Source organism: Antennarius striatus, chromosome 21 (assembly GCF_040054535.1).
Source record: "Antennarius striatus isolate MH-2024 chromosome 21, ASM4005453v1, whole genome shotgun sequence".
Taxonomy (NCBI): Eukaryota; Metazoa; Chordata; class Actinopteri; order Lophiiformes; family Antennariidae; genus Antennarius; species Antennarius striatus.
Window position 1 is genome coordinate 10133702 of NC_090796.1, and position 16857 is coordinate 10150558.

Below are 16857 nucleotides of genomic sequence, written 5' to 3' on the forward strand. Positions count from 1 at the left end.
CATCTATTAAACACTAAAAACTGTATGACCTCAATGCTCCTGCTTTTAATGCCCCTCAAATATACTGCACATTTGAGAGCCATTAAAATCTTACTCAAGGAGTGGCTTTTTAAACTTTGAGAGTAAAGAGAAAGGAAGCAGGCTGTAGCAGGCTTGGAGGTGTTTGGTCAGGTTGTGTGTGTCATTGGGAGGCGAGCTAAGCCCTAGATCTGGAGCTTAAGCATCACCATTCAAAAATCCGCTGCACCCCCAAGCCCTACAAACCTTACACCCTCTTGGCAGCAAACCCAATAAGATGATTCAGTAAAGGGGGGGGGGGTGTCCCCACAAAAAAATAAAATAAAATACATCAATAAAATTAAACCCTGAAGAAAAGAAGAAAGAAAAGCTGAGGAGACACCTCAAGATATGGTCACATATGCTTATTACTGCCCGTTTATAAGCCGACTCCAACACGAATTATAGTTTTGTTGATATATTAGTCATACTGCCTAACCACTGACTCAGCAACAATTCTTACCTTTTTCTTCCAGGAGTTTTCAGCATCTTGGAGTTGACTGAAGCGATCAGCCAATGACGTGTTGATGTGCTCAGATGGCCTGGCCTTCTTTGGTCTGATCTTATGATCACATTCATTTGTAAACTCGGACAACCTGAGAAGGAAAACAACATCATTTAAACAATTAAATGAGTTAGTGTTTTTTTATATTTAAAAATCTGTGATGATAAAAAGTAGTGTAATGGTAAAAAGTGTGTTTCTGAGTTTTCCAAACTTCATCAAACTGTTTCATTGACCACTTAGTAAAATCTGAATTAATCCAGTAACAGTGACCAATCTGAATATCACCTCCTCTCCTCTCAGGTCATTCTCTCTGCCTTTTAGGAAGTGAGAAACATGAATTAGCAGCTAGCCATAGACATAGCTTGGCGAGGCAAAGCGAGGTTATCAATAAAAAGCACATAACATTAATCATACTCGCTACCATCCTCCTGTCGAAACCACCCAAACTGTTTAGACGCAGTGGTTATATTTATCAAACAAATATATCCACAACATTTAAACAGTGCAAAAAATGGATTTTATTGTCCAGTGCTGTTTCTGTTCTTGTCTCACTGTCAGGTTTGTCCATTAACAAACACTATTATAACAATATCTGATAGACTGAATCAGTTATTACTTCAGTATCACAGTGTGTGTACAGGTCTAAATAAAATCATTAAAAAAACCATTTTCTTCACTTTTCATTGCTTTGAAAAAAGACATGACACTTAAAACCTCATCACAATACATAGTGCATCATATTGAGTACACCTATTGACCTCTGTTTGACTGAGGAGCCTTGGCTTCCATCCAGGCTGCTCTCCAGTTCTTCAGTATCTTCTGACACTGTGGACGTCTGTTCCAGGCTGTCATCAGGCAATGGACTCTGCATTTCTTCAAAACTGCCTCTGCTGCTACTGCTGCTCTCCTCTTCCCGCTGTCTGTCAATACTAAAGTTCCCTCCATCTATGAGGTCATCGGTAAATGACTCATCCTCCATGTTATTTTCTTCACTGGTCTCTTCATCAGTCTGCTCCTCCAGCTCCTCCTCGCTCTCATGGTGGCTTAGTGTAATGCTGCTTTGTCTAACCAAAGGACACTCTGACGTGGAGCTCTCGCTGTGGTCAGACTCCACGCTGGTGGAGCGGCCTTTCTTTAGGATTCCCTTAATGCCTCGAGGCCCAGAGTCTTGGCGCTGTAGTGACGCAGGCTGAGAGGGAGGAGATGGAGGGGGGGACTCATCTCTCCTCTTGCTAATAGGGATAGCTTTGTCAGCCTGGTGTAGAGAAGGAGAAAGAGAAACTTAATTTAACCACAGCTATAATGTAAATGGTATCTGGAAAAGATCATTCCCTTTTCAATCCCATTTGAGGGGTATTTTATAGGCTTTCATTCGAGCATTTAACTGTAACCAGACTAAGATTTCTCTCTGCAGTTTCCACATCAACAGTGAAAATCCTATTGTAAGCTTGTTTTAGGATTTTAAATAAATGAAAGCATATATTCATATTCTTCAGTCCAAATTATGTTTCTAGTGACTAACCGCTGTTACCAAGACACTTTGGATTACTGGGTGTCAATTGAACAGCCTGACGGGGTTATAATGTATAAATAAATACAAATTATCCCTTTCATTAAAAAGGAGAAAGAAAAGTGAATGGGTGCAGAAAAAAAAGGAATAAATAAACAAATGTCATCAAAGACTAAGCGGGATTGACTGTAGTTATTTCACCAAGATCTGTTTGAACCATATATGTTTGCTGTGGCTTCCCAGAACAAAGAAGTTAATAGATAGCATATGTGACATTGACTAATACTGTAAACGTATGACACAACACTTTTTAGGATATGAGTTTTAAAGAGCAAAACCTGGCTCAAAATACAATTATTTTGAAAAACTTTAAGCAATTACCAGATGAAACATGCCGTTTTTCATGGTTTTCACAATCTTATTGCCTAGATAATATAACGGCAGATGGACGACCTATTGACCATTCAAAAGCCAGTTCAGACTGAAAAGGACATGAAGGGAGATCTGAGGCCAGATGAGAGTAGGAGCAGAATGCTTACCAGGTGGTTCCCATGTAGAATGTCTGATGTACATAGTCTGTATACATTCTTCCATTGAGGACTGATTGCTGCTTAAAAAAATGGCAATACCTGTACCGGTAATCTATAAGTAATACTGATATAAAAATTTAAAAAAACTAAGGCAGAAGCACAGTTCTTAACATGTCAAATCAAATCAAAAAACGTTTGACGATCGACTGAAGGAAAAAACAAGAAAATAGTTTATTTGTAGATTTGAGAGAAAAAAGAAAAAAGTGCATTGCTATCCTGATACCACCTGATGAGGAGGTCAGTAGGTATCTAATACCAACACCCCCCCTCTACTTTCAGTACTTGGGTGAGGTAAGAAAACGTTGTGCTAAAGTGTGTGTGTGTGTGTGTGTGTGTGTGTGTGTGTGTGTGTGTGTGTGTGTGTGTGTGTGTGTGTGTGTGTTCAGTGTAAATGTATATGAGTGACATGAACTAAAATCTACATGTCAAGTTAAAAAAAACCCAAAAGCCTAAGCTAAACCAGACACGGCGGCAAGAGGAGCCAAAGTCAAAGTCAGAGTCCTGGAATTGTATTGCACGCTGTGGAAAATTTTTCAGAATTGCAATAGCAGTGATAAAAAATGTGATCTCTTTTTTATACACAAGTTGTATATTTGAGGGCTTGAGTTTTTAAGATGGTTAATAGGTCAATATTTCGTCTTTATAAAACATTAACTTTTGTATAAAATAACAAAGAGTAATGACCTTCTTGTCCTCCAAAGTGGTAGTGTATGCATCTGTGGTCTCTTCATCCCTTAACTTTCTTATATCACTTTTATGGACTCTGAAATATGAGAGAAAAGGATTGATGAAGGATAAAGATGGTGGAAACAAACAGAAAGGAACTTAACTTTAAACTGCTTGAAAGAGCAGTGACACAAAAACACAACAATAGCAACAAGAAATAGCATGTGTTTGCATCGCCTCTACATTATCAACAATAAACTGATGATTCACTCCTTTCCAGGAAGGTTCATCTCTCCTATGTCCATCATTTGGTTATTCACGAACAAACTGTCCCCTAACTGGGCTTGCGCTAGCCATTTGCCACTTCGCCATGGGCAAAGTAAATTCCATATGGCTACAAGGTTTTTAGCCTGTGTATTTTTCGGAAAAAAAGGCTAAAACTTGAATCTCACATTTGCTGTATACCTGCATAAAGTAGGATAGAAATAAAGATAGTTAAGCTTGAACTGTTGACTTTAGTGTATTTTTGTAAGTAAACTGAACAGAAGATTTTGCCCTCAGAATGCAGGAAAACAACCCCATTTTCTAAAAAAAAATTCCCGGGGGGGGGGTATCCCCCCACGACGAGCGTGGTTTTACACCCCCCAACAATTGAAAACTTGCATTCACTACGTGAAGATACAGTCATTCAATATATATTACTCAATGTTTACTTGTAAGTTTTACTTCGACTACAAGGCATTTTAACTTTGACTTAGACACTTTGATTTTAATAAATTTGATTCTTGGTATTATTCAATGTTTACTTGTAAGTTTTATTTGCTATTATAGCAAGCCGCTGTCTTGGACACAGAATGTGGCTTTTTGTGGCTTACTCAATTATTTTACACTGAGCCACAGTGGCTTAATCATACTAGCTCCTAGTGCAAGCCCATCCTAATCATGCCAAAACTACATAACCAATCCCCATAAAAGTAGTAAAACGCATGACCATACATCATACAAGTGAGATTGATGGTCCTCGATGAAGGCAACTTTCGTGAACCTGCCTACCTGGTGGAGGATTCCTCTTCCTCTCCATCACTGTTCTTTAGCTGACACTTCAGCTTGTCATGTGTTCTTTTGCTGCTGCTTCCTTCATCCGAGTCCTCTGGCTCCTATAGATATTATAAGAGGTTAGATTATCTACACAAATAATAATTGGATTTCATTTGTTGTTTTTCAAAAAAGTACATCAATAAAAATTTTTGATAGAAACAGATTTCTTTCCAAAACACAAACTGAACTGTGCGACTGTGTGGAAACTTTTGCCAGTATTGTGGCCCGGAGGTTAAGACATGTAGTGAGCCTAGAAACAGAAATCAATGCCGTTTTCTCACAAAATAAAAGAAAGCCTATAAAATTAGAAGCCTCTTAAATATTAAAAGACACTCTCTTAATATAAATATGAAACTTTTATGAAACATTGATAACATGTTTTTAATACCAAGGAAATTAAGCCATCGAATCAATCATTAAAAAGTCTTAATGTAGACATTTTATTGACTCAATCTGTTCCAGAGAGCAGACATTCTCTAACCCTTCTCCTATTCTCCTGCAGGAGTCACCAACTCATTGACTTTCAGCTGGGTTGGAGAACTGATCGATTAGAGAAAAGTGATGACAGCAAAAAGGCATCCATCATTGCTCTTGACTTTCAAGACAAACATCTTAAAATAATAAGAACTCTGGATCAGATCAAAGGAAGGAGAGGTAAAACCTGAAGTACAAAGCTAAAAACCTGCTTGCTTTTCCAGCAGGTTTTTGGTCAGAAAAATCTGCTGCCATCTGGGTTCACTTGGCCGACCTTGGCACTTCTCATGATCTTTAGAGGCCAAGTTAGAGCAATTTACATCTAATATTATGAAACCTAGTCACTTCTGAAACTCAAGCAGTATGGGAAAGTGTCATAATCCCTGTATTTTAAGTAAACATCTGTGCATAAGAATATACTACATTTCCAATAAGATAAGGGACATTATCAGCTTTTCAGTCCTAAATAAAGTTGATTTCATTTGATTTCATTTAAGCGGATCTTTTACCTCTATAGACCTCTCTTCCCACCTCATTCTTAAGACCTCTAGTGAAAAGTGCGTTTTTATCTTTGGCAAGGTTTCGATACAGGTGCAGGACAGCTCAGTGCTGTATGCAACAACTAAATCTGTTATTAATGGAGCAAACTTTCAGGCAGAGTTGAAGCGTACAACAGCTGCAAGGGAAAGGACTGGAAGTAAATCACCAAGGGACATAAAAAAATATCTGGAGTTTAGAAAAATGCACCTGTGACATCATTATGAATTGATGTTTTGAAGCTTGGGTTTGATTTAATGTGTGCTGCCCTTTGGAGCACTGACAATTTTATTTGACTCGTGGGGGGAAACAGCGAGCAAACCCGACAACCTGATGTGTTGGGACCAGCGCTGGGTAAATTTACAGTCATAACAGATAATTGTTATCGCTTAAAAAAACATTTAAAGTTATTCAATTCTATTTTCAAATAAACAAAGAAAATGCACTTATGATATATCACACACAAGGTAACTAATTAAAATAAATAATGGAAAAACATTTAAATAAAAGGAATTAGAAGCCAAAATTAAGTGGTCATACCTTAAAAAGTGACATCTTGGAGGCCCTCTTGGCAGAATCCTCAGGTTTTTCATCAACTGAAAACAAGATGCGCGCGCACACACGCACACGCACACGCACACACACAAACATGAATACAGCAGTAAAGAGATGTTTACTTGCTTCCAGTGAAATATGTTAATATGAATATTTAAAACACTAAATACAACCCCTCTGACCAGATGATATGCCTTTGAAAGACACTTGCTGAAAAGGAACTGGAATGTTAAACAACATCAGACAACAATGTGCATCAGATGGTAGGTGAACAGCACTGAGAAAAAAGATGGAGACAGAGCTGGAGGTAGCAGAGATGAAGATGCTGACAGTCTCTTTGGGAGTGACCAGGATGGATAGTGTCCTCTCCTTCACTATGGATGTAGTGAAAGAGGACATGAAGGTAGTTGGTGTGAGAGTAGAGGATTCACAAGACAGAGTTAGATGGAGGAAACATGTGGACTCGAAACCTGACTAATGAGATCTTATTGATTTCCTTTCCTGACTCTGAATTAGAAAAGGCAATTCGAGTAAAGATAAACCCTTAAATTCAGGATGGGTCAAAAAAAGTCTCGGGGTTACACTGGACTTTCCACTTTATGGTAAGAAAATGGAAAAAGAAATAATGACTATAGTTCAGCATATTGTATGTGTTAGAGGAATTTCTCGTGGGAATTGTTTCGTCTATTTCTTAGCTGTCTCATCAAAAACAGCTGTAAGACTATGATCTCTTAATCCAAGCAAAAGAAAGCCATTAAATCTTCCAAAATAACACAAATTTCTTAAGTCAGCCCACTCAAAACCTGCTCTCCCACTCTGTCATTTTTTATAACACCCCCCAATCCAAGAAAGAATGGGAGCATGCAAAATTCTGTCAAACTCCCATTTTCCAACTGAAATAAAAATGTTCTGCTGAGGTCATAATATTAATCTGATTTATGTTTCCAAGCTCCCCTGCTGTCCAGACCTTGGCGTGATTTAGTTCAGGTGATGCAACGTTCTGCACCGCAGACCAGTGACTCCAATCTGACTACACTCTCCCTCTCTTGTTTTTTTTTACTTATGACTCCAGTCCAATACTTGTTACATCATCCATCCAACATTCAAGTCAGCACTAGAGAGAGAAAAATTAAAACTCAAGAGATGGAAAAAACCTCCACTTAAGATTACTGAGGTTTCCACAAGTGTTGCCATCCATCTACCAGTTACAGCCACTGAGAGATTACTGAATTAGAATTTGGAATTTCAAGGCCAGCAGTGTTTTCATTTTTGATTAGTACCAAAGGATTTTAGTGTGATTGTGCTGTGATCTGAGTCAATTAATTTTACACAATGCTTTAGCATCTGTATTGCTGCACTGTGCAACAGCCACTGGAGTTAAGGAAACTCCTTAACTCCAGAGAGAGATTTTGGCTTGGAGCAGTAAATCCTATGCCAGCTTTGACAGGAAGCATCATCAGCCATGTCAACACATTGCCGATGCTCACACGCACTCTTGTCTTCAAATACATACACACTCATATCTCAATTGAAGACAAACACTGATCTTTGTTCCTCTTTCTGCTTGGGTTTCATTACAATTTTAACTTGTCTGTCATCCAGTCAGAGAAGTGAAGTCTTTTTTTCAGCTTATCAGCTAATCTCTAACAGGTAATCAATTAAAACCCAGTAAGTGATGACATTTATGGAACACTTATCTGTAGGGCTTTGCAAGGTCTAGCCACAAAGTCCGGGTGTGCTAGACTTAACATCAAAAATGTTGAGGTTCAGTGTCTTTCAGAAGGACACTTTGACATTGTAAAAGGATATGGGGATTAAACTGACAAGACTGTGAATAGAGGAAAAACTGCATGCTCCTGTGGGCCTGAGCCACAACACAGAAATGGAATTCAGCATTGTTTGTTGTGACTGACAGAAACATATATGCTGCTAGAGTACATCTATGAAGGCTGAGATAGAGTTTGAACAACAGCTGATTTGCTAACATGAACAGTTAGATTGGATGTAATTCAAGAGCCCTCATTTCAGACCGTGATTGTCATTACAAGTTGCAGCACTGTAAAAAAATAAACTTGAGTTGTTGTATTGATTTACATAAACTGATTTGTTTGACAGAACAGGTTTGACCAGGTGTCTCTTTGGTTATCTTTGCATTTCTATACTTGTAATGAAACCTGCATGTTGAGGTAGTCCTCAACCTACAAACTGCCATTATAGAGATTGTCGAGCGCATAGAGCGCCGCTGCTCGGCTTAGGTTGTGTCAGGTTGTTTGTATCTACAGATGTTCGTAAGTCTGATGTTGCTATCTTGAGGACTACCTATACTAACATTTAGCACTGTTTAATGTAATCTCAAGCAGTACTCGGTAGTACTGATACCATTTGGTTAGTAGAGTTCTGTGCCTGACAGTTGCATAATCAATCAATTTGACATTTTCCACTACACTGATTTCACAATTCTGAAATAACCCTGCAAGTTTAGACCAGAAACCTCCCTATCATCTCTCTATGTCATTGTCATTTTTTCTTTTGAACAGCAGGTTGCATAAACACACTTACAATACCCAAATCAAAAATCAAATGCAGACAGGCAAGCCAGCCATGAGCTAAGAAGCTGGAGGCCAATAATACAGAGACTCATTCTGTGGGCACAGCCAGCTGCCTATGTACAAAAGCAGCCATTTCCTTCTCTTTATAGCAGCAGGCTCCAAATTTAGTTTGTAATGTGAGTCGGCTGAAAGAAATATCCATTCTAATCGCATATGATCAAACATTTGCTAAGGAACACACACAGATGAAAGTACGCACCCACGAGATCACGATCTCTCAACTTCTCCAAATATTATGACCCTCGTTTTTACTTTTTGGACAAAGATTACAACAGCCTGAAGTGAAACGTTCACTTTAAAGTACAAAATGAAAAAACAGAGGCACAGACATGTACACTGCCTGGCCAAAAAAAAAGTCGCCATCACAAAAAGTCACACCCTCTCATATTTTGTTGGACTGCATTTAGCTTTGATTACAGCATGCATTAACCCATGCCTTTGGAGAAGAAATAATCCATTGATGGAATAACCTGGTCATTCAGTATATTCAGGTAATCAGCTGATCTCATTCTTATAACACACACTGTTGCTGAACCTAGACCTGACCCGAACGGGCATGTTCCAAGATGTCAGGATTCATTGGGCTAAAATTGTGAGGGAGGGGCTCAGGGAGCATGAGACGTCATTTTCATACATGGATTGGCCACCACAGAGTCCAGACCTTAAACTCGTTGAGATTCTTTGAAAAACGAATCTCAAGGAATGCTGGAGATGGCTTTACATAGTCGTCAGACCCCATCATCATAAATGCAACATCTTGATGAAAAATATGGAAAAATATTGCATCTCTGGATGGAAATAACTCTTGTGATATTGCATTAACTCATCAAAACAATATCCCAGTTAATGCATGCTGTAATCAAAGCTAAATGCAGTCCAACAACATATGAGAGGGTGTGACTTTTCTGGATGGCGACTTTTTTTTTGGCCAGGCAGTGTATAAACAAGGTCAGAAGTATAAGATTTACAGTCATCCCAGTACTCCCTGAATACCAGGCAATAGAAAAAGCTTGAATGAGTTCAGTGATGGGGCGGCACGGTGGTGCAGTGGGTAGCACTGTCGCCGCACAACAAGGCGAGTCCGGGTATGAGTCCCGATCTGTGTGGAGTTTGCATGTTCTCCCTGTATTCTCTCTTGGTCCTCCGGCTTCCTCCCACCTCCAAAAACCTGCGCTTCAGGTTAATTGTCCATTTAAATTGCCCATAGTGTGTGAGTGTGAGTGGTTGTGTGTCTTTGTGTGGCTCCGCGGCGCACTGGCATCACGCCCCGAGTTTGCCCACACGCCCTAAGACAGCTGGGATAGGCTTCAGCTTCCTGTGACCCGCTACGGTGGTTAAAGCAGTTCGGAAAAAGAATGAATTGAGTTCAGCGATGAAGCAGTCAATAGAACAAAAGATGATCTGAGTGCAGTGAAAGTGGAGAGTTCGTCTTACCCTTTGGCTCCTCTGTGTCATCACTTTCCATCAGCCTAGGAGAGAGAGAAAGAGAAATGAGATCACTCTACAGCATACTGAAGTGGCGACAGAAACTGTTTGTCATTTCCAGTTGATATTTGAGAACGAAAATTAGAATTGTACTTGCACAATCATAATTTTAAAAAAGGTATACAGAAGCCACATTTAGATAGGTACAATAAAACCATAACAGATGCTGCAGAACGGTTATGTTGCATTTATTAAAGCAGACGTTCCAGTCTCATGTTGGCAGTAATGAACAGCAATGTCCATGCAACTTCTGAAAATGACTATTGATCTCTGCGCAATGGCATTAAATATGGATGGGGACAGCAGCTGTCTGTGGGACAGCAGCGATGGTGTAACAGGAGGAAGAGAGACAACCTCTTCCATAACAATAGACAACCACATGGGACATCAGGGTGGGGGTCAGAGGTCACCAGAAAAAGGGAATTGGACCCAAGCTGACGCTCAGACTTGGAACACAATCAAGTAAACGGTCACAATTTGCCAAATGAAGTCAGACCCATTTAGCAATTCACAGAACTATGCTTCATTAAGCCTGCATCAAGAGTTGTGAACAAAGGTGCTGTGGAGTGCTTAAGATCACAGGAGTAGTTTTAGTTCACCATCTGACAGTGAGTGATGCACACGTCATAGTCATGGTCAACTTTATTGTCAAACGTAGCATTTATACACAACATACATATTTTTCACCATTAACACTGACATTGACTTAGCACACATGTTGTCATTGTGAGAAAAATCAACACATTAACAATGATTCTGACGCTAACAACATCTTGCATTGTGCTAAAAATGTGTTGACATTGTGACAACAAACCAGCAAGGTGCAACTTGTATTGTGAGCTTCTAGTGGCACAATAGCTCCAAAATGGCAACGGCAGAATCAGAATCTGGTGAATGTTTGAACACAAGAGAAGTCTTCATAGGTTGGTGGATTTGACTATGGCACTTGTCAAGACAAAAGTGTCACTGACTCATTCTCACTTGGTTTTAAACATGCAGGAAAGGTATCTACACATCATTCATATTATCTAATGATTTTATACTGACAACACTGAAAAAGAATTAGTCTGTATAACAATGGAAGGCAAAATGTCTGAGGGTAAAGTGAAACTCTAGTCATCACAATGTAGTGGGAGACACAATTTAGTTTATGTAGTGCACATAATCAGAGAAGTTGGAACACCAGTACATTTACGTTGCTGCCTTCACACACGTGACCAATCACATTAAAAGTAGGAGTGAATGTGTGACGGATGGTTTCAAAATTATAGCCACTGTCAGATAAACACCCCTACTTCTGATGTCAGTAAGTTCTTTCTAAAATTATATATAACTATCTGACAGGCACTTGTGATGGAGTACTTTAGTATACAACTAAATGCTAGTCATATACGAAAGCACTTCAGTTCTATAGACTTTACTTGGGATTGTTGACATATCGGTGTCCCAAACATTGCTTAAAAATAATTGTAGAAACCGTATATAATTATGAGTTGTGGGGTTTTGGTTTGGCTGGCACGTAAACTTTTTAATAGTTTTGGGCTGGCAAGAGATTTGTGATTTAACGGGGAGAGTAAAAATGGCATGCCAAAACATTCAGAGCCTGTAGATCACAAAAGGATGTAGGCGCATCAACAACTTAGGTAAAGCAACAGAAGGAAACCAGTGTATTAAACATCAGAACTTAACATCCCCCTCTGCAGTAGTATTCAGTGACACATCAACCCCACCCACTATTTGCTGCCAGCTGATTGGGAGGGGCTGCATGCGTCAGCTGTACCCTGCCATAAAAGATCAGCACACTTGAAGAGTAGAGTGCAGTCCAACGTGTGGACGAGGAACAGCAATGCAGCAGATTAATGAGGGGAAGCTGAGGGGAGAAAAGTTAAACCCACATTCTAAACAAGGCTGGAGAGTCATTAATCATGCACAGAAAACCTGTATTTACTCCATTAAATTGTCAAGCATGCAAAGCATTAAGTCAGGCAGTGAGACAAGGAAATAGGATAAAGTATATAAAAAAGGGGGGATATAATGCTAACTCTGGCATCACTAAATTATTTTTTTTTAATGTCTCCAATTTATGTACTCGACTGCTGGGAAACTCATGTGACATGTAAAACAAGTCTGAAATGCTGCAGCTATGTGGACATACCCCATCCAACCATGTTAGCAACCAATTCTAAAAATAAACCCCATGCTCAAGATGCTTCGTTATGTTATTCAAATTCAAATGCAAGAAATTACTTGGATTTAGTTAACAATTCTTTGCCAGAGAAGTATGTTAGAGCGGTGGAGGACATGTATGACGACTGTAAGATAGTGGTGAGGTGTGCTGTAGGTGTGACAGAGGAGTTCAAGGTGGAGGTGGGACTGCATTCGGGATCAGCTCTGAGCCCCTTCTTGTTCGCTTTGGTGATGGACAGGCTGACAGACGAGGTTAGACAGGAATCTCCATGGACTATGATGTTTGCAGATGACATTGTGATCTGCAGTGAGAGCAGGGAACAGGTGGAGGAGAAGCTAGAGAGGTGGAGACAGAGTACATGTGTGTGAATGAGAGGGACCCAAGTGGAAGAGTGAGGTTACAGGGAGAAGAGATCAAGAAGGTGGAGGATTTTAAGTACTTAGGGTCAACAGTCCAGAGCAATGGAGAGTGTGGAAAAGAGGTGAAGAAGCCTGTACAGATAGGATGGTACGGGTGGAGAAAAGTGTCAGGTGTGATGTGTGATAGAAGAGTTTCAGCTAAAATGAAAGGAAAGGTGTACAAATCTGTGGTGAGACCAGCAATGTTGTTTGGTCTAGAGTCAGTGTCACTGCGGAAAAGACATGGGATAGAGCTGGAGGTAGCAGAGATGAAGATGCTGAGGTTCTCTTTGGGAGTGACCAGGAAGGATAGGATCAGGTATGAGTACACCAGAGGAACAGCACGTTAGAGGTTTTTTGGAGATAATGTCAGAGAGGCCAAACTGAGATGGTTTGGACATGTCCAGAGGAGAGATATAGTGAATATATTGGTAGAAGGATGCTGGGTTTTGAACTGCCAGGCAGGAGGCCTAGAGGAAGACCAAAGAGGAGGTTTATGGATGTAATGAAAGAGGACATGAAGGTTGTTGGTGTGAGAGAAGAGGATGCAGAAGACAGGGTTAGATGGAGGCAACTGATTAGCTGTGGCGACCCCTGAAGGGAAAAGCCCGAAAGGAAAAGATTTTTTTTGATTTTTGCAAAAAACTTCAATCACATTCAGAACATTTTACAATTTTTCATTAGATGAAAGAACTTAAGTGCTTCAAAAACACTAAAAACCATTAAATGAAAGGAAATACAATTTAAAAATTAGTGTATTATATCAGGAAGTTTGCAAAAGTGAGTTGATCATCAACTAAAGTGCATAGGACATTTTTGTGACACCAGATGTTCCTAAAGTTATTTAGGTCTTTTGTCATTTTATAGAAACCAAATTCTAGTTTTAAGCAACATCTGATGTTACAGCAAAAAACAGTAGCTGCTTCTTTCACAGTATTGTTTTCAATTCTCCTCTTCCTGGTCACAGAGCTAGTTTTGCCTCTCCAGAGATAAAATTTAAAAGCTGTTACTTTCTTTGATTCGATTTTTTGTACCCAGATGTAGATGATGAAGATGAAATTCCTAATACTAAAAATACTAAAATTGATACTAAAATTTTCACTGAACAGATTAAAAACATTCGTTAGAAGAGTGAGGAGCACTGCAAGTCTCCCACACTCACTAAAAGCATGAAAGACTGTCTCACGAAGGGAAGAAGAAGAACAAGTTAACAATTCATTGTATTTTCTTCTGCTCTATGTATAACCTGCATTGAAGTACAGACAGTGTAATGGCACAGTAGTTTGTGTGTGCAGTGTTAATTTTAAGTCTTTTCATATTTATGTTCTCCATTTCATAGTACGACAAAGGCACTAAAGAAACACTGTATGTGCAATGTACGCATGTGTAGTTTTGTTTTTCTGTTTGTGTATATTCACATCTGTGTAAGCAGTGTTGTGACATCTTTACTGTGGTTCAATTATCACAAATCATGGAACATGATAATACTGTGTTTTCTTTTGAATTAACTTAAGGCATTCAGAGAGCTGCGGTAATGGGACAGTGCAATCTGCATTTTTTCAAAGTTACAAAGAATGAAAACTGAACCAATGTAGTAGTTTTTTTGGAATGTCACCCATCAACTGCATGTTTAGCAGGGAAAGAATCTTGTCTAGGGCAGATAAACATGTTGATGGTCTCCACTATCATTGGACCAGTTGAGTCCCGGCTTCCTTTATGCTATTTCTAGAACAGAGTCAGCCGTTTTGCTGTCAAAAGTAAATATGGCATATGTGAGGCTCTGATTATTAATTACCTGCCAGTCAGCATGACATCTGACAATGTACAGTTCAGAGTGATCTGTATCATTGTAAAAAACTATTTAAGAATTGGACTTTTGATTTGATAAAGCATATTAAGTATAGTCTCCAAATAAATCTCTGATTAGATGGCTGTTTTAGGTCAATGCCCATTTTCAAAGCAGTACGCTTTGAAAATTTGCATGAAAGTTTGCGCAGCAAATGTCATAACAAAACCTACTAAATTAAAAGGAACCATGACAGGCATGTAAGACCAACACGTAAACAAGTCAACCCACTTTCATGCTCTCTGTAATTAAAGATGTGCTCATAACTCCTTGCTAAACAGATGAAAGTTGCCAAATGTGAAAAAATAAATAAATCCATATCGGCAGTGAACTCCAAAACTGGTTCTTCTAAAAAAATTCAAGTTCAATAATTCACTTTGGCATCATTTCATTTAAAAAAAGCTTCAAGTGAACACTTAATGGGCAAGAATCACAGAAATATGCAGAATTTAATATCTAAGTCTATTACAGGATAAGACTTGTCTTTCCCTGTTGGATAAAATAATTGATCCACACTCAACCCATGAGTCACCATCTTGCTTCACTTGGTGAAGGGCATGAAAAGTCAAACACAACTCTTATCCAACCCTAATAATCACCAATCTCTGGCAGTATCTCAACACTCTGTCCAACTCAGTGCTTCTCTTTTTTGTCATTCCCTCAGGATATTTTTCAAGAGCAGACACGTCTGCCTATGTGTACAAAGTAAAATACTCAAGCTTGATTACAGCTGAAAAATCCCCAAACTCATGACCCCTACACGCATCTCAGAGGAACATTCTTGGCAACTAATAAAAAAAAACCCTCAATGTCAATCTGAGAATATCTGTTATTTTCAAGTGTTCAACGTGTGACTTTCTGCATATCACCGTATCACCATCAAGTGAACCAAAACAAGCAGTGCATGTTTGCAAAATAAATGACGCAGTCCGTTGCTTTGCATACATGTCCAATTTTGGAAATGTTGGCTGTCATGTTTACTTTCAACAGAAGATAGCATTAATGTTTTACAAATCTGCCACTTGTCAACTCCTCTTTACTCATTAGGAGTCAGCAATGCCTTCTAAGGTAATCTAATAACAAGATTTATTATCCAAGCTGCCTCTCTATAAATCAGAGCTGCATTTACAGAGAAATGACTGTACATAGTTCTTGTGCATTTACCGGATTTAACCAGATCTATTGTCAGCAGTCTATCTCAACAATAAATTATGGTTACATTTGAAAATGTAAGTTAGCTTGGAGTGAGCCCGCCCTCCAACCTCACTTTAACTGGTTTGAGAACGATGATCGTTCTCACATGAACGGCATGCAACAGACAATTTATGCCTTGAATTTGTGACAGTGCTGGAACACTCACCTGAAATGAGTGGACATCTTCGTGGAGGATACCGCATCTGTTTTGAGGTCAGTGGTAACCTCTTTATCGAGGGTGCGCTCATCAGCTTGCTCCACATGTTCCGCTGCTTTATTCCTGAGGCCTCTCCTGGTATAGAAGTGCTCTGATCCATTATCCTCATGTGTTTTTTTCTCCCTGGTTTCTGAAGATGCAGCGTCAGATGTGTCGCCGGTTTTCCTGTCCCTGCGGACATATTTGGAGGTGAAATCATCTGAAGTTCCATAGCGTTCAGCAAGCTCCCTCCTCCTTTCCGCCTTGTAGCGAGCAATCCGCTCAGCTTTGGTCTCTGGAGCCGAGCTCTGCAAGGTGCCAATTGAGTCCATTGCGCTGCTCAATGATGTTTAGGGTTTAAATGAGAGTGCCACTTCAGTTGTCGTAGTTGCCACTTCAAATGTCGTAGCCCAGATATTAACTTTCCTGTGGGTTCCTCTTGTCAGCAATGTCTCACTCCATCAACTTTGTTCCAGTGCTGCAAAGAAGAAATGAAGACATTATTAGGAAGACAGGATTGTAGAGTAAAATTTAAGTTGATAGGAAGTACGCAGTCTCTAAGCTTTCATTAGACACTGGAAACCAAGGCCCACTGAGAGACTTCTGTCAGCCAGCTGATCACCGCAACGAGACACTGGACTCACTTGAAATAATATCAACTAACATCTTCTCATTTTCTTACTTGGGTAATTGAAGCTGTCAATCCAAGATAATCACCTCTTGGAATATTTGATGCAGATTGTGTGTCTAGAAGTGTTATCGCTGTTATGAATCTTAATCTCATCCACTCATCCTATCTCATGCACAAACAAAGAGTCTCAAGCAATGCATGCATAGAGGGATTCTGTATACAAAAGAGGGTAACTTTTAATACCTTTTGACTCTAGGTAAAAGAATTAGGAGGGTAGGTTGAGCTCAAATTGTTCCATTAAGTATTCCCAGAGCAGCT

General features: G+C 39.4%; 1 protein-coding gene across 1 annotated transcript in view; it reads right to left on the reverse strand.

The window, feature by feature from the left end:
* svild (supervillin d) overlaps positions 1 to 16857 on the reverse strand; it is a 41960-nt gene that overhangs the window by 13095 nt on the left and 12008 nt on the right. The window contains exons 2-8 of the mRNA XM_068305161.1: positions 15879 to 16386; positions 10036 to 10070; positions 5978 to 6033; positions 4382 to 4485; positions 3347 to 3425; positions 1321 to 1817; positions 521 to 653 (exon numbers count right to left, since the gene is read on the reverse strand). Coding sequence (XP_068161262.1) covers positions 521 to 653; positions 1321 to 1817; positions 3347 to 3425; positions 4382 to 4485; positions 5978 to 6033; positions 10036 to 10070; positions 15879 to 16240 — 1266 coding nt within the window. The 5' untranslated portion in view covers positions 16241 to 16386. The remainder of the gene's footprint in view (positions 1 to 520; positions 654 to 1320; positions 1818 to 3346; positions 3426 to 4381; positions 4486 to 5977; positions 6034 to 10035; positions 10071 to 15878; positions 16387 to 16857) is intronic.